Source organism: Phyllostomus hastatus, unplaced genomic scaffold (genome assembly GCF_019186645.2).
Source record: "Phyllostomus hastatus isolate PE091 unplaced genomic scaffold, TTU_PhHast_1.1 phas_scaffold_585, whole genome shotgun sequence".
Taxonomy (NCBI): domain Eukaryota; kingdom Metazoa; phylum Chordata; class Mammalia; order Chiroptera; family Phyllostomidae; genus Phyllostomus; species Phyllostomus hastatus.
The window spans coordinates 28984229-29003615 of NW_025334037.1; the positions used below are offsets into that span (position 1 = coordinate 28984229).

At 51.4% G+C, this 19387-nt stretch overlaps 1 protein-coding gene across 44 annotated transcripts in view; it reads left to right on the plus strand.

Annotated features, from left to right (window-relative positions):
* Positions 1–19387, plus strand: part of MADD (MAP kinase activating death domain) — a 40407-nt gene that overhangs the window by 18122 nt on the left and 2898 nt on the right. For 5 of the 44 annotated variants that reach the window (XM_045825671.1, XM_045825683.1, XM_045825670.1 and 2 more), the window contains 14 exons: positions 305–358; positions 1322–1422; positions 1969–2052; positions 2363–2521; positions 5683–5791; positions 6078–6140; positions 6362–6482; positions 6578–6683; positions 7815–7925; positions 10006–10113; positions 16250–16414; positions 16659–16731; positions 16865–16971; positions 19074–19143. In XM_045825671.1, the coding sequence (XP_045681627.1) occupies positions 305–358; positions 1322–1422; positions 1969–2052; positions 2363–2521; positions 5683–5791; positions 6078–6140; positions 6362–6482; positions 6578–6683; positions 7815–7925; positions 10006–10113; positions 16250–16414; positions 16659–16731; positions 16865–16971; positions 19074–19143 (1431 nt within the window). The remainder of the gene's footprint in view (positions 1–304; positions 359–1321; positions 1423–1968; positions 2053–2362; positions 2522–5682; positions 5792–6077; positions 6141–6361; positions 6483–6577; positions 6684–7814; positions 7926–10005; positions 10114–16249; positions 16415–16658; positions 16732–16864; positions 16972–19073; positions 19144–19387) is intronic. The other 39 variants (XM_045825672.1, XM_045825685.1, XM_045825692.1 and 36 more) reach the window with 13 other exon arrangements.

Consider the following 19387-nt stretch of genomic DNA (forward strand, 5'->3'; position numbering starts at 1 on the left):
GATCAGTTTCGTCTTGCCAAAATCAGGGAGCTCGATTAAAGCCTCTTCAGGCTCCAACATCCTGCAGGGCTTTTCCTGCCGCCCCGAGGTTAGAAATGCGGGGTCTTGATTTCCTTAGCTGGGAGGAAGGCATTAGATCTCTTGATTTTTAATCCCTCCCCCCAGGGAAGATCTCTTTTTGTCTCTTGATGTGTAATCTTATGCCGAGACAGCCAGCCTGGGTGGGCGGGTGTCCATTTCGTCTGCCTGACCGGTCTCTGACTCTCTCTGTCTTTCTCTCCTGCTTACATTGCATCTGGGGTAGAATTGTGGAACAAGCACCAGGAAATGAAAAACCAAAAAGCTATGGAAAAACAGAGTAAGGAACCAATGCCCCGCCCTGTTCCCAAGTCTCCCATACCTGCCAACTCCCCAGGCCCAGTGGGGCAGGCTCCAGCCCCACCCCAAATTTGCTCTAGGGGGGTATTTGGAATGAAAGCAGGTAGGTGGCATGTGACTCCTAGGTATGTGGCTTGTAGGCTGCTTCTTCCCCTCCCCTCGTAGCAATCAGGCTGTGATGGAGGTGTCTGCTGCGTAAAATCCCTCAGAACTTGGTTCTCTATTGCTTCCGAGGTGGTGGGGAGAACGTTTGCCTATTTCAGTGCCCCCATTGGCTGATATCTCCCTCACCCGTGAGAAGGCCTGTGGGCACAGTTGGCAGAGATGGTTGCTGTCCCTCTGTGTTGAGTCTGTAGCTTCCCCACTCTCTCTGGTGGCTTGCCTAGGCACGCTTTCTTGCTTTCTGTCATTCTGTCCTTCTGCCATATCATTGTGTGTGGGTGGGGGAAAGGGGAGTGGTTTCTATCTCAGCTGTGGAAGTTGTTCCGTGGGGGTGAGCGGTGTCCGTGGAAACGGCTGGCATATCTTTCTATCACTGGGGCCCTCCTTCCCCAGCCCCTTCAGATGCGTTTGTCAGGGACACACTGAGAGCCCTGAGGGCCCTGGAGAGTTTCAGGTGCCAATGGAGCTCTGACTCTGAGTGCAGTGGAGTGTGGTTAGACATTTGTTCGTGGAGCTTTTGTGTTTGAGGGTGACGGGCTCAGCTTTCCTCAGGCTGAGAAGATGGCTTCAGAACCCCTTGAGACCAGGTCTGATTTTTCCCACTTGGCTCTTAAGGTGCCTGGAGACTGCTTCTTTCAGGGGGGCCTGAGGGGGGGCAGTCCCCGCAAAGGAGACTGGGACATGCGGCACAGGCCTGGGTCCAGGCGGGGCTGCTCCCTGCTCCCTTCCCCAGCCTGCCCTGGCCTGGCACGCTGAGTAACAGCAGCCTTCCCCCACTCAGGGCCTGAAGCGATCAGACCCGCCCTTGACCTTGGTGAGACAGAGGAGAAAAAGTCCCAGGTCAGCGCAGACAGTGGTGTGAGCCTGACGTCTGGTTCCCAGGTTTGTGACAGCCTTGTTGATAATTGTGAGCATTAAAGTGTGTGATCTTGGAATGCTTCTGGGAGTTTAAAAAAAAAAAACAAGAAACCTTGAAACAACATAAATATTCAATAATAGGGGAATGATGAAATAAGTATAATATGTATATCCCTATAATACAATATTAACTATATTTTTAAAACTTTAGTGACGGGAAAATGTTGGCAAAGCTATATACAGTATGATTCCAATTTTATTTCTAAAATGTATATAGAAAAGACTCGAAAGGGAACACACTGAAGACTTAAGAGTGATTAATGTAAGCGGTCAGTTTATGGCTTATTTTTGTTTCCTTGTTCTTTCATGTATTTTCTACAGTGAGCATCTATTTCTTTTGTGTTTATTATTCTTATTCTTATTATATAAGCCATGTGTATTTTATATTCAGAAGAAAATGGTACTAGGAGGGTGGGGATGGAGAGAAGGAAGAACACGCAGTATTTCCCGGGGACGCACAGAAACCGGACGCCTGCCCTGGCGTGTCTGAGCGCCCGCGTCTCGTTTCAGAGGGCCGACCCAGACCCGGTCAGCGGCGTGAGTCCGGCGGTCATGGTCCGAAGCTCCAGTCAGGATTCCGAAGTTAGCACCGTGGTAGGGGAGCACCACACTGCCCTCCTGGGGGCGGTTCAGAGGGGCCTGCTTCCTCCCTGGAGGCTGCGCTTAGTCCCCGGCCAGCTCGGCTCTCCTGGCGGAGATGCTGGCCCATCTTAGGTCATTTTGTACACGGGATCAGACCCGAGGTTTCACCTAGGGCTCCTCCTCATCCTGTAAAAAGGTACTTCCAGAGGTGCTGGCACACCTTTGAAATGTGATCCTTTTCTGTGGCAGCAGAGAGCTCTCACAATGTAGCCTGTCCAGGACCCTTCCCTGGGGGGGGCCCTCACTACCTTTCTCCCTGCAGGTGAGTAATAGTTCCGGAGAGACCCTGGGAGCGGACAGCGACCTGAGCAGCAACGCCGGCGATGGGCCGGGCGGCGAGGGGAGCGCCCACCTGACGAGCTCTCGGGCCACTTTGTCCGACAGTGAAATCGAGACCAACGCCGCCACCAGCGCCATCTTTGTAAGCCCTGTTTGCGAACAAAAGGAGAGTGTTTTTTAATGGGTGGGGCTGGAAAAGAATGAAAAGTAAGGAAGCAATTAGAACTAAAAGAAGTAAGGAATGGATCAGCTCACATATTTGCCTTTAAAGAAAATGTTTAAAAAAAAAATATTTTAAGGAAATAAAACCCCAGAAAGAGCCGGCAAAAAAAAAAAAATATTTTAAAGAAAATGTTTTTTAAGGCTTTTGAAAATATGTGTATTTATTTATTTTTAGAGAGGAGGAAAGGAAGGGATAAAGAGAAGGAGAGAAACATCAGTGTGTGGTTGCCTCTCACATACCCCCTACTGGGGACCTGGCTTACCACTCAGGCCTGTACCCTGATTGGGAATTAAACTGGCGACCCTTTGGTTCGCAGGCCGGCGCTCAATCCAGTGAACCACACCAGCCAGGGCTCTTAAGGATTTTTTTTTTTTTTTTTTAGATTTTATTTAGAGTGAGGGGAAGGGAGAGAGAAAGAGAGAGAGAGAGAAAGAGCAAAACATCAATGTGTGAGATATGTCAATCAGTTGCCTGTTGCATGCCCCTAAGTGGGGACCTGGCCTGCAACCCAGTCATGTGCCCTGATGGAATCAAACTGGCGGCCTTTCCATTTGCAAACCAGCACTCAATCCACTGAGCCACACCAGCCGGGGCTCTTAAGGATGTTTTGAGAGTCACTGGACTCCATGACCTGGGGCTTTCAGAACCCTCTCCTGAATCATTGATGAGTTAGGCTCTCCACCCAGTCAGCTAAGGGCCTAGAACGCAAGGTAGCAATGACCCCCATGTTTAAAATAGGTGTGAGGATGCCTTCATGCCAATGTCAGGTCAGTTACAGCTCTCAGTTAGCACCAGACTACCTATTTCTGTGGCCGTACCTAGTTTATTCTGGCCACTGCTCTATTTATGTAGCACCTAAAAATAACATTTCTTTTAGTATATTCCTAACAGTTATTTGAAGTTTCTGTTTGCTAGTAAACATCCCTTAAGTGATTTACTAAATGCCAGTTTCCGTACTGAAGAAACAGAGATGAATAAGGCATGATTTTCACTCTCAAGAAATTTGCAATTCAGTGTGAGAGGGGGGACCCAAAAAATCCTGGAATTTATTTATAAAAAACTGTGTACTTATTCTTACATGTTTACACTCCAGTCACCTTCAGAGTCCTTTCCGTTTGGTGCAGTACACCCATCGAGACGTTTTTTCCACTGCCCAAAGCTGTTTTTGAGCTCATTGATTTTGCTTCCTTTTAACGCTTCAGCTGTTTTTTTTTATATCACCTCCTCCACATCAGCAAAATGTTTCCCTTTTAGGACTTTTTTCATCCGGGGAAACAGAAAGTCACTCAGGGTGAGACAGGGTAAATAAGGAGGGTGGGGCACGGGGTCATGCCGTTTCTGGTCAAAACTGCTGAACACTCAGCGTGGTGTGGGCAGGTGCACTCACAAATCACCCGTCATGGAAGGGGCAAACGTGTTGAAAGAGACTTCAAAAAAAAAATCACTGAAACTGAACGCAGCCTCTCACAACAACGCCCATTGGTGCAGATAGAGAGGGGTTGCTAGGACACTCACCTAGTGGGGGAAGCCTGTACTACAAGGAGCCCGCCCTCCAGAAGATAATTCTGGGTTTTGGGGGGGCATCCCTCCTACCTTTCTCTGACTAACCTCTTCCGACAGGAAAGGGGAGCAAAGCCTTAGGAAAAGAACTTGCCCTAGATCCCACAGCAAACCAACGATCAGCTGGAATTAAGTTAATTCTTTTAGCCCTTGCCGTTAGACACGTGGCCTTTCAGTGTACACATGCCACTTCAGGCAGCGGAGCTAAGCACTCTGATGCACTTGCCTCTTGATCAGACAGAGCTGAGGGTGGATTTTCTCTACAGGAGCCCCCAGGCCCTTATCTCTGGTCTGTGGAGAGGATGGAAATGAAGTTTAAGTGAAATCAGTTATTCAGTACTGGTGATCATCTCCACTCCCAGGGTTTCCTGCATATGGGTTTCTAACAGAGCAGGTGACATCCCAGAGGGAGCATAAGGAGTAGGATCGGGAGTCGGCAGAGCCTTCAGGTTCACGGCCTTAACTCTTCCTGAGTGGAAGCAGGCCATTGAAATAAGAGTGTGTAAGCCCTTCTAGTGCACTTCCAACCTGGAGCTTAAGACAGGTACTACGAAACGGCAGTCTTGCAAGAAGCCCTTCGGCTGCGTGCCGTCTTTCCTGGCACCTACCTCCCTGGGACAGATTCTTTCTTGTCCTGTGCAGGTCGGCAAGGGCTCTTTGTGCCATTGAGTTGCTGAGAGCAATTACCTAAATTTCTGGGCTCAAAAAAGGCTGGCTTAGCAGGAAATAAATTACATTAAGTCAGTATGATCCATTGAACAGAGAACTGGGCTGCGAACCAGGAGACTGGCCTTCAGACTCACTAATTAAATATTGCTAATGACCTGCGATCAGTTGCTTCTCTGCTTAGGCTGTTGTATGCTTCGTGAAGAGGACGTGAAGCCTGCCTCTGAGCAGTTATAAGTCTTTCTTGAATGAATAAAAGCCTAATATTGCAGGAGTGGCAGATAAAAGTTAGTAATATTTCTAAGGGGCAGATATCTGAGGTGGTAGGAAAGAGGAAATTAACACTTACTAAATACCAGCTGTGTGCCAGGCACCGTTAAGTGCTATAAATGTGCTTTCTGATGTAATTCCTGTACTGGTTCTATGAGGTATTACAACCTTCCTTTTCTTAGGTGGAGAATGAGACTTAGAGAAGCTAAGTTTCATGCCTAAGCTCATACAGCAGGTAGGAGGCAGGGCAAACGCAGCATTCTTCCCACTGCAGCATGCTGCCGCAGAGAACTGGCCTAGTTTTTTTTATTTGTAGAGCAGAGCCTTACAGAGACTAAAGAGTAAAGACAAGTCACAATGAAAGCTTGATTGCACATTTTAGGAGCCAGTAATGGAAAGAAGGGTTATCAGATTGACTTTCTGGTCAGATCCTTGAGGCCAGTGGAGTAGCAAAAGCAGGGCACCTGGAGTGCATGTTGTTAGTGGTGGCGCCAGGTGTGTGAGCCTCTTCGTGAGCTGCTTGGTTTTCTTTGCCCCTGTTCATGGGTACCTTGGGTGGCTGACCTGTTACCTCTTCTCCGTAGGGTAAAGCCCACAGCTTGAAGCCGAGCGTAAAGGAGAAGCTGGCGGGCAGCCCGGTGCGCAGTTGCGAAGACGTGAGCCAGCGCGTCTATCTCTACGAGGGCCTCCTAGGTGAGAAACAGACCGGGACGGGCCCTGGCACTGGGAGAAAGCTGGGCTCAGCCGGGGAAGAGGGCAGACTGAGCGAGGAGGTGCTTGGCTTTGTGCCGATCTCAGTGCCGATGTTAGGAAGCATTTTTATGTCTGCAGCAGGTGGCTTACTGGGCCTGGAAGGAACAGTGGGTGAAAACTTTCCAAAAAGAGACTGGATTTTGGTATTAATCCATAGCCTCTGTCTTTCTGTCTTCCTTTCTTTCCTTTCTTGCTACCACGGTCCTTCCTGCTCACAAACTGGCAGGAAGGGACAAAGGATCGATGTGGGACCAGTTAGAGGATGCTGCTATGGAGACCTTTTCTATAAGTAACCACCTTTCTCTGTGTGCTGCGTTCGTCCCTCCGCCTCGGGAGGGGCCAGGCCTCCCTCGGAGGCAGCTGGGCTGTGCACCCGGGGTGGAGAGGCTTGGGTTTTCTTTGCCTTGGAATTTGTAGTGATTTCCTTTTACCTGGAGTGTACTCTGTTTTGGTTGCCAGCTATATTCTTTATAGATCATACAAGCCCCTAAAAAACTCCACTCTACACAGGCAAAGAGCGTTCTACTTTATGGGACCAAATGCAGTTCTGGGAAGACGCGTTCCTGGATGCCGTGATGTTGGAGAGAGAAGGGATGGGTATGGACCAGGGTCCCCAGGAAATGATAGACAGGTACGAGGCTTAGGAAACCCTTGGGAAAGAATTCGTCCTTTTCCCAGGTAGTTCTTCCTGCCTGAGGGCTGACCCGTCCCTGGTCCCCTGCGTAGGTACCTGTCCCTGGGGGAACATGACCGGAAGCGCCTCGAGGATGACGAAGACCGTTTGCTGGCCACGCTTTTGCACAACCTCATCTCCTACATGCTGCTGATGAAGGTAGTGTCCGTGTTGCTGATGCCCAGCTACTCCTGATGCTGGAAGGACAAGGCTTACTCCTGTCACCTAAATTCTGGGGCGGTTGAGAAGCTCCCTTTCTGACTGGGAATCTGAAGCCTCTTTGCGGCTCCCGCGTGACCCATTTATCTGAGGCCGCCAGGCTGTCGTGCTGGGAAACGTTATAAAGGCGATTGATGGTTCTGCACCGTCTGTTCATTCTGAATTTTCAATGGGCTTCCTCGGCTGAGTGGCTTCAGGATTCCAGTAGCGCTTCTCACAGAATACAGTGAATTTTAAAAAATGTTTTTAAGCAGCAGATCCTAAACAGTTTAGAAAGGATGCTCGGAATTCACTTTTTAGCCCTTTATCTTAGAATTTTCCGTAGATCTAAAAAGAGCTGCCTATCGAAAAGTAATGGTAGGTTCTAGTTTGCCTTGCCTGCACCTGGTTTTTCTGGCTTTGGGAAGAGTATGTGACCAAGTAGAAGAGTTCTGCTCCGAAAGGGACACATGGGAGGAAGAGAGCGTCCTGACAGTGAGCCCCTGGGTTCCTCCTCCTCCTGCTGTCCCGGGCTCTCGAGCTGTGAAGGGGTTAGTTGATCAAATACAGAGAATGCCCACCAGGCCGGCCCTCCTGGCCCATCTCGTTTTCTGTGGGGAGGCTCTACTACTCGGTTGAGTTCAGCCATACTGTGTCGGACCCCGGGGTTCCGGGTCACTGTGGTGGGAACAGGGTGCTGATCTTTGTGGTGTCTTGGCTATAAGTGAGTACGCAGTGTTAACTACTCTAAGTCATTGTCTGTGAATTACACTCGAGGAACCCCAGGGGCTCTTCGGGCCCCTGTAGGTGTGAGCACGATGGTATGGGCTGGGGCTGGGGAGGAGGTGTCCCCTTCCGCCCCGGTCACTTAAACCAGAGCTGCTCTAAGAGCCGCTTCTCTACGGATATTGCTAGAGACAGAACTGGGGTTTTCCCGGCAGAACACAGAGTGGAGTGTCATCTCTCGTATTTAGCGATACGGCCTTTTAGACATACACCTCTCTCGGACAGTGGCAAGCTTGCTCGGACCCTCCCCGTCCCCGCGTGGGGAGGAGGGCAGGTCCCTTATTCCGGTCCTCACTTGACTCCCAGGTCAACAAGAACGACATCCGGAAGAAGGTGCGGCGCCTCATGGGCAAGTCCCACATCGGGCTCGTGCACAGCCAGCAGATCAACGAAGTGCTGGACCAGCTGGCGAACCTGGTAAGCGAGGCTCGGCCATTCTTGGGCTCCCTCCCGCTGCACTGCCGCCTCCCCCCTCCCACCGCCCCCCCCCCGCCCCCCAGGGCCTGGGCCTGGTGGCCCGGGGCAGAGGCCTCCCCGCTGGCCAGTTCTAGGCCTGTGTGTGTTCCAAGTCCTCCGTTCTGGAGAGGGGGCCTCTTACTCTGGATGTGGACTTCGCCCTGCTGTCGTGGGACTCTGTGCCCTGACACGGTGCTGCCGCAGCCATTCGGCGTGGGGTCTGTGGGCCCCTGAGGCTCCGTGAGGTGAAAGGCATTTTTGTAACACTACTAAAATGCTGTTTGCCTTTTTCTTTTTTAATGTTTGCACCGATGGCGGGTGAAACCACTGGTGCCTTAACACAGCGAAGGCTGTGGCACCAAACCATGCTAGTGACCCTTGTAGTCCTCACCTCCCTGGTTCTCAGTGAAACAGAAACAAAACAACTCAGTTTCGGGGCTCTCCCTCCCTGGAGCGCCTCCCCCACTCCCCCGCCCCTCTCCCAGGTGCCTTACCTTTACCCCCCTCTCTCTCCTGGGCTCCCAGGGCCCTTCTTTTGCCGCTGTAACTTGTTTCCTGAGCCTGCTCCTTCTACAACCCACTTCATGTACCTCCTTGACTGTCTAGATAAACTTTCTCTTATTACAAAAAAAAACAACAGAAAACATTGCCCTGGCTGGTGTGACTCAGTAGACAGCATCAGTCTGAGGGCTGAAGGGCCGCTGGTTCGGTTCCCGGTCAAGGCACATGCCTGGGCTTTGGGCCAGCCCCTGGCTGGGGGCGCGGAAGGGCCGGCCGGTCAGTGTGTCCTCACACATCGATGTTTCTCTCCCTGCCTTTCTCCCTCCCTCCCCTCTCCCTAAGAATAAATGCAATCTTTAAAAAAACAAAAAGCCAAAAATACCTCAGTTTCACTGATGAATGTCCTTGATGAAGCAGTTGAAACCATTACTTTTAGTAAATCTGACCCTTGATTGTACACCCCTGTGATGTTCTGTGTGACCAAATGAGAGATGCACACGAGCATTTCTGCGGTTAACCGAAACGCGGCCGCTGCGCGGAAGAGCAGCTGTGATGGTTCCGGCTGTGAGGCGCCCTGGCAGCGCCGTCCGCGAGACATCGCGTTACCCAGACGGGTGGCCGACACACCTGGTTATTCAGGAGCTTCCTGGTGTTTAGAGACTTCCCTAGTGTGATGGATGATGCCGTTAGTAACTGCGACTCTTCGATATGTCATGTGTCAGCACTGAGAAGAGCCGCGAGGCTTGGTGAAGCAGTATTTTGCCAATGACTAACGTGGGATGTCGCACATTCAAGTGTGGGCAGAAGAGCCACTCGCATTGTAAGGCAGAAAAATGGATTTTATGTAGCAAAGTACAAAATGTTCGCTGATGTGTTTGCAGACCCCACATTGCAGCTAACTTTTGGAAGCCGCTGCTTCTCGAATTTTGGTGTAGTATCAGCGAAGAACTTGCATGTTTGTCTGCACAGGCTATCAAAACACTCCTCCCCTTTCTAAATACATATCGGTGGGGCCATGTTTTCTCTCTCTACCCCAACCAAAGCAGTGTAGCTCAAGAGATTGAATGTGGAAGGGGTTATGAGAACCCAGCTACTTTTTTATTAAGCCAGACTTTAAAGAGATTTGCAGAAATGTAACACAGTGCCATTCTTTTTTATTTCTTTCGCTTGGAGAAGTACAGTTATTTTACCAGAACCATGTGTTATATTACTATGCAGTGGGTTTATTAATGAGTAGTTAGTAACTTCTACGTGAATTAGCAAACATTTACACTTTTCTGTTTTACTCTCTACTGTGGTGGATACCTGCAAATGTTACACACACAAACATAAGCTTTCGGGGGTCGTCCGTGATTTGTAAGGAGCCTAGGAGCGCTGAGCCCAAACCGTTTGAGAGCCCCTCCCTGGTGGCGGGCGGCCAGCAGACAGCAGGGGCGAAGAACGCTGGTGGGGGTTCAGTTGCCGATGGGGGGGACGCCTGGCCCGGAGTGCCCTGTGACGGGGGTGTGTGCGTGTCCCTGAAAGAGCTCTCTTTCCTCAGAATGGCCGTGATCTCTCTATCCGGTCCAGCGGCAGCCGGCACATGAAGAAGCAGACCTTCGTGGTGCATGCGGGGACAGACACGAACGGAGACCTCTTTTTCATGGAGGTAGGTGCTGGCTCAGGCTGGGGGTCCCAAGGGACATTGGAGAGTCACAAGGAACCCCTAGAACTGATGCCGGGAGACTTTCCTATTTGTCTCGTTCATCCTCATGGTCCATTTACCATTAAGTTGTCAGGCTCTTATGCAAGTAACAGAATAGGTTGTTCCCCATCGTTCCTTTTGAATATACTTATATTTATGTAACAGGTGATACAGTCACACTGTCCTTCAGTCGGAACAACATAAAGTGACATATACGTTGGGACGTCTTGCTGTCATTCTTGTCCCCATCCACCTTGCCCCTTCCTCTTGTAGCTAACCACTTTTATTGGTTTCTTTTGTATCTTCCAGTTTTTTTTAATGCAAACACAATAAAATGTGAACATAAATTCTTACGTTCCTCCTTTCTTAGCACATCATGTCCACTGACCTATACCTTGCTTTTTTCATTACACATCCTGGAGATCCTCAGAATCAGTAAGGAAAGAGTTTCTTACTCTTTTCACAGAGCACAGTGTCCTGCTGTGTGGCCGTACCCTAGTTTATTTAACCGGTCAGGGTGTACTGACCCTTGGTTTCCTTCCACATTTTTGCCGTTGCTCGTAGTCTGCCGTGAATGATGCTGCGCCTGCTTCCTTTCATACCTGGGCAGGTTTGTCTAAGAATCTTCAGAAGTGGGATTGCTGGGTCAAAGGGAAAATGCTTTTATAAGTTGGCTGATAGGACTCTGAATTACTTCCTAACATGTAATAGCCCCCCTCCCACTTGGCCAGTATTTTCTTTTTTTTTTTTTTTTTTAGAAATTTTCCCTGTGGAGTATCTCAGTGTAGATTTTTTGCTGACTGGTTCAACATGTTCCTCTGTCACTTGGATTTCTGATGTCTTGAGAGGTTCGAACAGTTCTAGATCGAATATCTTGGCAGGAGCACTCCCTGGATGGCACTGCACAGTTCCTGTCGCCTGGAGTGGCTGTCTCTCCCCTCGTGGTCAGGGGCTCAGACGTGGGCCAGCCCAGGACAGCTGCGCCGCAGTAGCGGTGGCAGGTGATTCTTGCCCTTTCCTTTCCCTTTTAAAAAATAAACCTCTGGGAGAAGATTCCCTGAAGTACAGGACTCACTGTCACCACTGCACAGGGGACCCTCATACGGAGCCCCTAGTGTGGGGACGGCTCCGTCGCCCCGCAGGTGTCCCTCCGTGAAATGCCACCTCCCCGCAGCAGTGCGCCTCGCTCCCTCTGTCCTCAGCTGGCTGCTGCGAGGTTATCCAGCATGTGCTCAGTTGGAGAGCAGTTTGCAAAGGCTTTAAAAAGTCATCTTTGTTGCCTTTTTTAAAAACGAAATTTAAGGCAGTAGCCCTGTTCAATGATACCATGTCCGTTTCAGGGGTGCAGCATCATGATTTGATATCTGTGCACGCTCTAGTGTGCTCCCCACCCAAGTGCAGGTTCCTTTCGCTGCCATGCATTTCACCCCCTTTACCCTCCTCTCCCTCCCCCCACTGCATTTTTATTGCAAAAGTGAGACTGTTGATGCTTTAAAAGTTTCAAACCATAGAGAAGTAAATAAAGTAAAAAGGAAAAGACTCCCTTTGCTTCCTTCCAGTCTTACGAATCCCTGCCATGTCTCAGAGGTAATCACTTGTTAGTTTGGTGTGAATCCTTCCAGGTTAAAAAAAAATGCATATTTGTATAAATAGAGCTGACTTATATGGAATTTTGTTTTAGTGTTTACAAAAGTGGTATCAAACTACAAATATTATTATATAATTTGTTTTTTTTAACTACTGTTTTTTCCACTACATGTTAAATGGACATACCATGATGTAACTAATCCCCTCCACCATTTTTTAAACAATGTTTCATTGAATATCCTAGAACATATATCTCTGCATAGTCGTGTGAGAATTTCTATAGAATAGATTCCTAGTGTGAAATTTCTGAATCAAACTTCTATACATTTAAAATTTTGATAGATTCTGCCCAGTAGCCAACCCAAAGCCAACCAGTTTACACCCACACCGGCAGCCTCTGTGGGCATGACGTGTTATTACCGTCGTCTCCCTAGGCTGGAAATCGCGTGTTCTCCCAAATGCCTGCCTCTCTCCTTCCAGCGATGTTCTTCAGAGATTTAGGGGCTAACCCAGGCTTCTAGTTCTCATCCAGCTACTTTGTACCTGTATTTATTTGCGTCACAATTATGGAGCATGTAGCACATGGTTGGCCGTCCGCTGGAGTTGGGGGTGCGGCAGCAAATAAGGGAGCTGTGGCTTCTGTTGCCTGTACAGGGTGGGCAAACCACTGGGGAAGCCAGGTAATTACACAGGCGGTGTCATAAAGTATGACGAGCACTGTGAGAGAAGTTCAAGGCGGGTGTTATGGGAATACACAGCAGAGGGTCTGGGAGTTGTGGAGGACCCCTCAGAAGCGACCTCTGGGGTGAACGGCTGGTGGGAGTGTGGAAGAGCGTCCCGGGGGTATTTGAGGTAGACTGGAACGGGGCTCGGTGGTGGAGATGGAGCGCGAGGAAGGAGCCTTGCGTGATGCCTCGTTCTGGCTTGGGCACCTGGCTGGGTGGTGACGCCACTTACTCAGCAGGGGACTCAGAAGGAGGACCTGCCCCAGAGATGTTGAGTTGAGATTTGGACATGAGGAGTTCGAGGTCTGCCTGGGAGATGTCCAGACGGGGGGAGGTCAGGGACTTAGGAAGACAGGTCTTCTGGAAAAAGTTCAATGATACCGGTCGTCATGATAATGGTGATATTTATTTTTTAATTATATTTTAATGATTATGCTATTCCAGTTGTCTTGATTTTTCCCCCTTTGCCCCCCTCCACCCAGCAACCCCCACTCCCTCAGGCAATCCCCCCACCCTTGTGTCATGTCTGTGGGTCGTGTGTATAATTCCTTTGGCTACTGCATTTCCTGTACCGTACTTGACATCCCCATGGCTGTTCTGTGACTGCCTATTTGTACTTCTTAATTCCCTCCCTCTTCACCCATTCCCCCCACACTCTCCTCCCATCGGGGAACCATCAGAACGTTCTCTGTATCCAGTGCTTTGTCTGTGTTCTTCTTGTTTGCTTAGTTTGTTTTTCTAGGTTCAATTGTTAATAGGTATGTATTCTTGCCATTTTATTGTTCATGGTTTTGATCTTTTTCTTAAATAAGTGCCTTTACCATTTCATATAATAATGATTTGGAGATGATGAACTCCTTTAGTTTTTTTCTTGTCTGGGAAGCTCTTTATCTGCCCTTCGATTCTAAATGATATCTTTGCTGCATAGAGAAATCTTGGATGTAGGTCCCTGCTTTTCATTGACTTTGAATGTTTCTTGCCAGTCCCTTCTAGCCTGCTAAGTTTCTTTTGAGAAATCAGCTGATAGTCTTATGGGAACTCTCTTGTAGGTAACTAACTTCTTTACTCTTGCTGGTTTTAAGATTCACTCTTTATCTTTAACCTTTGACACTTTAATTATGATGTGTCTTGGTGTGGGCCTCTCTGCATCCATCTTGTTTGGGACTCTTTGTGCTTCCTGGACTTGCATGTCTATTTCCTTCACCAAATTAGGCAAATTTTCTTTTGTTATTATTATTATTATTTTTAAAAACCCTACCTCCCCCCTTTTCATTATTTTTTCAGATAGGTTTCCAATTTTTTGCTCTTTCTCTTCCCCTTCTGGCACCCCTATGAGACAAATGTTGGACTTCTTGAAGTTATCCCAGGCTGATTATATTATCTCATTTTTTGGAATTATTTTTTCTTCCTGTTGTTCTGTGTGGTTGCTTTTTGCTTCTTTATATTACAGATTAGTGATTTGTTTCTTGGCTTCATCCATGCTACTGTTGTTGCCCTATAAATTGTTATTTATTTCAATTAATGTATACTTCATTTCTGACTGGATCTTTTTTATGTTGTTGAGGTCCTCACTAAGTTCCTTGAGCATCCTTATAACCAGTGTTTTGAACTCTGCATCTGATAGATTGTTTATCCCCATTTCATTTAGCTCTTTTTCTGGAGTTGTGTTCTGTTCTTTCATCTGGGCCATGTTTCTTTGTCTCCTCATTTTGGTAGTTGCCCTGTGTTTGTTTCTCTGTATTAGGTAGAGCTGCTTTGACTCCATGTCTTGGTAGTGTGGGCTAGCATAGTAGGTGTCCTGTGGCACAGCCTCCCCTATCACCCCAGCTGGGTACTTGAGGTGCACACTCGAGGTGGGCTTAGTACACCCTCCTCTTGTAGTTGAGCCTTGGTTGCTGCTGGTAGATCAGTGGAGGGATTTACCCAGGCCAGTCAGCTGCAAGGACTGGCTGTGCCCTCTTACCACCAATCTCTGCCTTCCGTGGAAGGTCAGCTGTGTAGGGGCAGGGTAGTGGTGCTCCAGCATGGTCTGTGACTGTCCACTGGGTGTACTGTCCCTGGGGTTTCCCAGGTGGTTCAGACCAAGGTCAGCCCCCACCTGTGTTTTGCCTGGGGCCACCCTTCCTGAGTTATAAAGCAATCTGAGAATGCTGCTAGTACCCAGCCTGGGGCTCACTGAGGCCAGCCACTGGCTTATTTGATAGGATTTAGGAAGTTGTGTAGCAAGAGCCAAGACAAGTCATTCATATGGAAAAGCAGCTTGGGTGGGCCCGTAGATTGGTTGAGGCGAAGTCTCTGGGGATCTCCCAGGTGGGTCAAACAGTGCTAGCCAGATTGATGGAGTCTCAGATATAGCACCAGCCCACCGGTTCTGTCGGCGAGGGTCCAGGAAAGGGACAACGGCTTTCACTCACCTTGATGCCAGACACTTCGGTCTCTCCCTGACTACCGCTTGTGCCTTCCCAAGCTGCTACCCTGGTGCTGGAGCTCGAAGGGAGTGAGTCTGAGTCAGTGAGTCCGTGTGTGGGTTCTTTAAGAGGAACTGCTTGGGGCTCCAGCAGTTTCTTCCACCAACTCAGTCCCGTCTGGTTTTTGCAGCCAGAAGTAAGAACTTATCTTCCTGGCACTGAAACCCTGGGCTGGGAGGCCTGCTGTGGGTCTGGGACTGCTCACTCCCAAGATATCCCTCCTGAATTTTTATCCACCATATGTGGGTGTAGGGACCAGCCCATTCTGTGTTTGCACCCCTCCTAGCAGTCTGGATGGATGTGATTTCTTTAATTCCGTGGTTGTCAGACTTCCCTTCAACTCGGTTTCTGACGGTTCTGAGTGACGGTTGTTCTGTATTTTAGTTGTAGTTTCGATGTGGTTGTGAAAAGAGCCGAGCCGTGCTTACCTGTGCCGCCATCTTGATTGGAAGTCCTCGATAAATATTTCTTGTATCATAATAGTGTTGTTATAGCAGCTGACACTAGGGTACTTTCTATGTGCCTGAGTTTGTTCCAAGCAGTTTATGCACATTAACTTATTTAACCTTCACCAGAACTCCGCGAAGTTCTTGCACAGGAGGAAAGGTAGACGCAGGTTAACTTTCCTCAGGTGGCACAGCCGAGTAAGGGGACCATGGACTCTTGCCCCAGGCAGGTCTGGCCTTGCCCTGTGCTCCGGGCCGCTGTGCTGCCACGTGTCCCACTGAACGGACACCTCACCTGGGGGTGCCTGCTGAGCAGAACGTGAAGGAGGACTTTGCTTTTTCATTTAGAGCACCCTGCATTGTATAACTTTTTGGCAATAAGTATTGTCCATATGCCACTTGTGTAATTAATTTTTTTAAAGATTTCTCAAGAACAAGGCCGAGCCAGGATTAGAAACATGTTTTCCAATCCATTTTTTTCCTCCCTGGTGGAGCCTGCCATGACCCCCTGCCTTATGCTCGCCAACAGAGGCGACTGCTGAGGCTGCGAGGTGCAGGCAGGAGCTGTCCTCTGAGCGGTGTGAACCCAGAGCACCCGAGAGCCCATGCTCACGGATGGGCGGATGGGCGTGAAGAGTGAGCCCCCTCCCGGCTCACAGGTTCCTCCCAGTGACTCGTCTCTTCCCGTAAACCCCCCGTGGACAGAACATCAGCAGTTCCGTGCTCACACCGCCATCTGAGCTCGACTGCGAGCCTGGGTCTGAGAGCCCCAGCGCTGGGACACCCCAGACCCGGCTGTGCCGACAGTGCGGCGTGGCCGGGGAGCCGGAGGCTCATGAGTCGGGCCGCTGAGCCGCCGTGTGCGCCCCCGCAGGTGTGCGACGACTGCGTGGTGCTGCGCAGCCACATCGGCACGGTGTACGAGCGCTGGTGGTACGAGAAGCTCATCAACATGACCTACTGCCCCAAGACCAAGGTGCTGTGCCTGTGGCGCAGGAACGGCTCCGAGACCCAGCTCAACAAGTTCTACACGAAGAAGGTGCCACGGGCTCCCCTCGGGTTGGGGGCGGGCGCTGGGGGCCAAGTGTCGGGTTTCTTGTGTGGAAGTTAAAACTCCAGAATCCGTGTCTGGGGCCCTACCGTTGCCCGTGGCTGTTGAGTGGGGCACGCGGAGCCGCCGCTGAGCCCGGGCACTGGCCCAGGCCCTCGGCAGCTTTCGAGGAGGGGTGGGCGGGGCTCCGGAAGGCGGGGTGACTGGCCGCTCTCTCCCATGTGTGCTGCAGTGCCGGGAGCTGTACTACTGTGTGAAGGACAGCATGGAGCGCGCCGCCGCCCGGCAGCAAAGCATCAAACCCGGTGAGGAGAGCTCGCCGAGCGCGTGCCTTCCGTGTGTTTCGATCCGTCCCCAGGAGTGTCGGAGCCCTGGCAAGGGAGTCGGGCTGGGGGTCCCCACCCCCCAGTTGGCTGATGACCTCCTCCCTCCCCCCAGGGCCTGAACTAGGCGGCGAGTTCCCTGTGCAAGACATGAAGACTGGCGAGGGCGGCTTGCTGCAGGTCACCCTAGAAGGGATCAATCTCAAGTTCATGCACAACCAGGTAGGTGCAAGTGGCAGCTCAAGGCTTCCTAGCCCTGTTGTTCCATCTGCAATAAGGGTCAGTGTCGAGGTCCCCGGTGCTTTCCCAGGGAGCGGGAGAGGGCCTCCGAGGCCAGTGGGAGGGCGGGAGCAGCTGGAGCGGAGAGAGGAACCAGAGGGGCACAGAGACGCTCACAGGCACCTCAAAGGTGCGGCTGGGAGGTTAGCGGGGCCCGGGCACAGGTTAGACTCAGAGGCGCCGTGTGAGTGGGAGCGTCGGCCTCGGCCCTTCTTCGCAGCGTCTGCCTTCCCTGCTCCCGGGGTGTGCTTTTGCTTGGCAGTCTCGCTTGGAGAGTCTAGACCAGCTGATCTCGGGTGTGCGTGAAGTTTGCACGCTCGTGTGTGGATGTGTGAATAGCTTGTGTCTGTCCCATCTGGAGTGTGTGGTTGCTTTTTTCTCCAGCTGATTCTTCTTCCCACTCTTTTCCCTCCTCCACGTGTCCCCCCACTCTGTCCCCGCTCCACCGGCCCCGAGCCCCTTCTTTTGACGGGGGCACACTTGGGGAGACATCTTTCCCTCATGGTGACTCCACAGTAGGAGCTGACATTTTTCTTTCTCTTGGTGGTTTAACTCAATGTTACTTTTCCTCTCCGTGGACACCTAAGCTCTTTCCTTTCTGAGGCCAGCGCTCCCTCCCAGGTCCGCTCCTAGTTCTGACTCCTCACCCAAGTGCCTTCCCCGCGGGTCCCGGACACACCGGTTCCCCTCCCGAGGCTCGAGCCCGAGCAGAGTGTGTGAAGCGCCGCAGCCCCGCCAGGCAGCAGACCCTCGGGGTGGGGGCGGGGGAGAACCCCGGGACTCGTGCCTCCCCTCCACTTGCCGCCCCAGTGCTCCTCCAGGCATCTGGCCGGCAGCCCTGCTGTGCCCGACACCAGCTGCCCGGGCTTCTTGGCCGTGTACTTTCAGTAGTATATTTGCTATGGTAACATTAGCATTTCCAACAGCATACTTGTAACAGTATACACAGCCCGAAGAGGGGTTTACCTGCATACTTTTCTGGACCACGAAGGTGCTGGCACTTCCTGGGGAGCAGGCTTCTTACCACACCGTAGTGCCTGGCCTCCCCTCCTGCCTCCCCTTCTGAACACAAGGTCTCGTGAGCACCCAGGCGCCCTCTTCCAGCTCTCACCCTCAGTCTGCAGCCCCTGTGGGCGGACCTCACGCTGCGCTGTTACAGAGCCCTTAGGGGCCTGGGCTGGAACCTAAGGCTTTGCCCTGAGAGAGCCCCCATGGAGAGGGCAAACCACACCCAGACTGACAATGAGACAGGGGCCGGGGGTCCACCTGCCGCCCCACAGCCGCCCGTCGGAGTTGAGGGAGCCGGGACCCTCCGAGGGGCTCGTGCAGTCAGGCTCGCCCGTGGGGAAAGCGCAGTCTTTGGAGTTGGGACTGACTTGGACTCGGGGCCCAGCTCCGTGATTCACGGGCAGGTGAACGTCCTGGTCCTCGGCCTCCCACCTACAAAGTGAGGACAGCGCCCCCCGCTGGGCCCCAGAGACAGAAGGACCGCAAACAGTGTCTGTAGAACTCCTAGTAGGTGCTCATGAGTGGTAGCCGTTGTTTCCATCACCGCGTGCTTCTCGGGAGAGCCTGGATCCTGTTTCAAGGAAGATAGCGCCGCGTCCGCCCCAAGGACAGTCCGAGGGGAGCTTTGCGCCCGTGCCAGCCCTCTGCGCCGGAGGAGGATGCATGGAAGGGTAGAGAGCTGATGGGCCGAGCGGGGGGACCCCCGGGACGCAGTGTCCCTCAAACGCTGCCCTGGACACAGGGCACGGGCGGGCGGCCCGAGCCAGCAGAGGGGCCTTCGGGTTGGGTGTGGCCTTTACAACTAACGCCTTCATTTCTCTCCCATGCTTTCTCCTCCGGCCAGGAGCGGAAGGTACCTGCCCTTTCTGCCTTCTTCGCTTCTTAGCGCTTTGAGTTGCGTGTGTGTGGATTCTCCTGTCCTCCCTTTGGGAAGTAGGCTTTCCGTGTGTGGGCGGGGCTAGAGCTGGGAGAGCGGGCTTCACGGGGGCGAGGGGGAGCCTCCGGGCCTTACCCCACCCTCCCTCCCTCTCTTGCAGGTTTTCATAGAGCTGAATCACATTAAAAAGTGCAATACAGTCCGAGGAGTCTTTGTCCTGGAGGAATTTGGTAATTACACTATTTTGCTCTTAGGTCTGGACTCACACGGCAGTAACTCAAACCTCGGAGCTCCAGAGGAGGGACTAGAGGCAGAGAGAATCACTGCAGAGAGGCCTGGAGGGGCCGGAGTGCTAGGGAAGAAGAGGGAACCCGAGAGGAGGGAAGGGGAGCGAGGAAAGAGAGACAAGGGCCAGGGAGCGGGTCGCAGAAGAGCAAGTGGCCCTAGACAGGGCCGCAGCTCAGGGGCGGCACC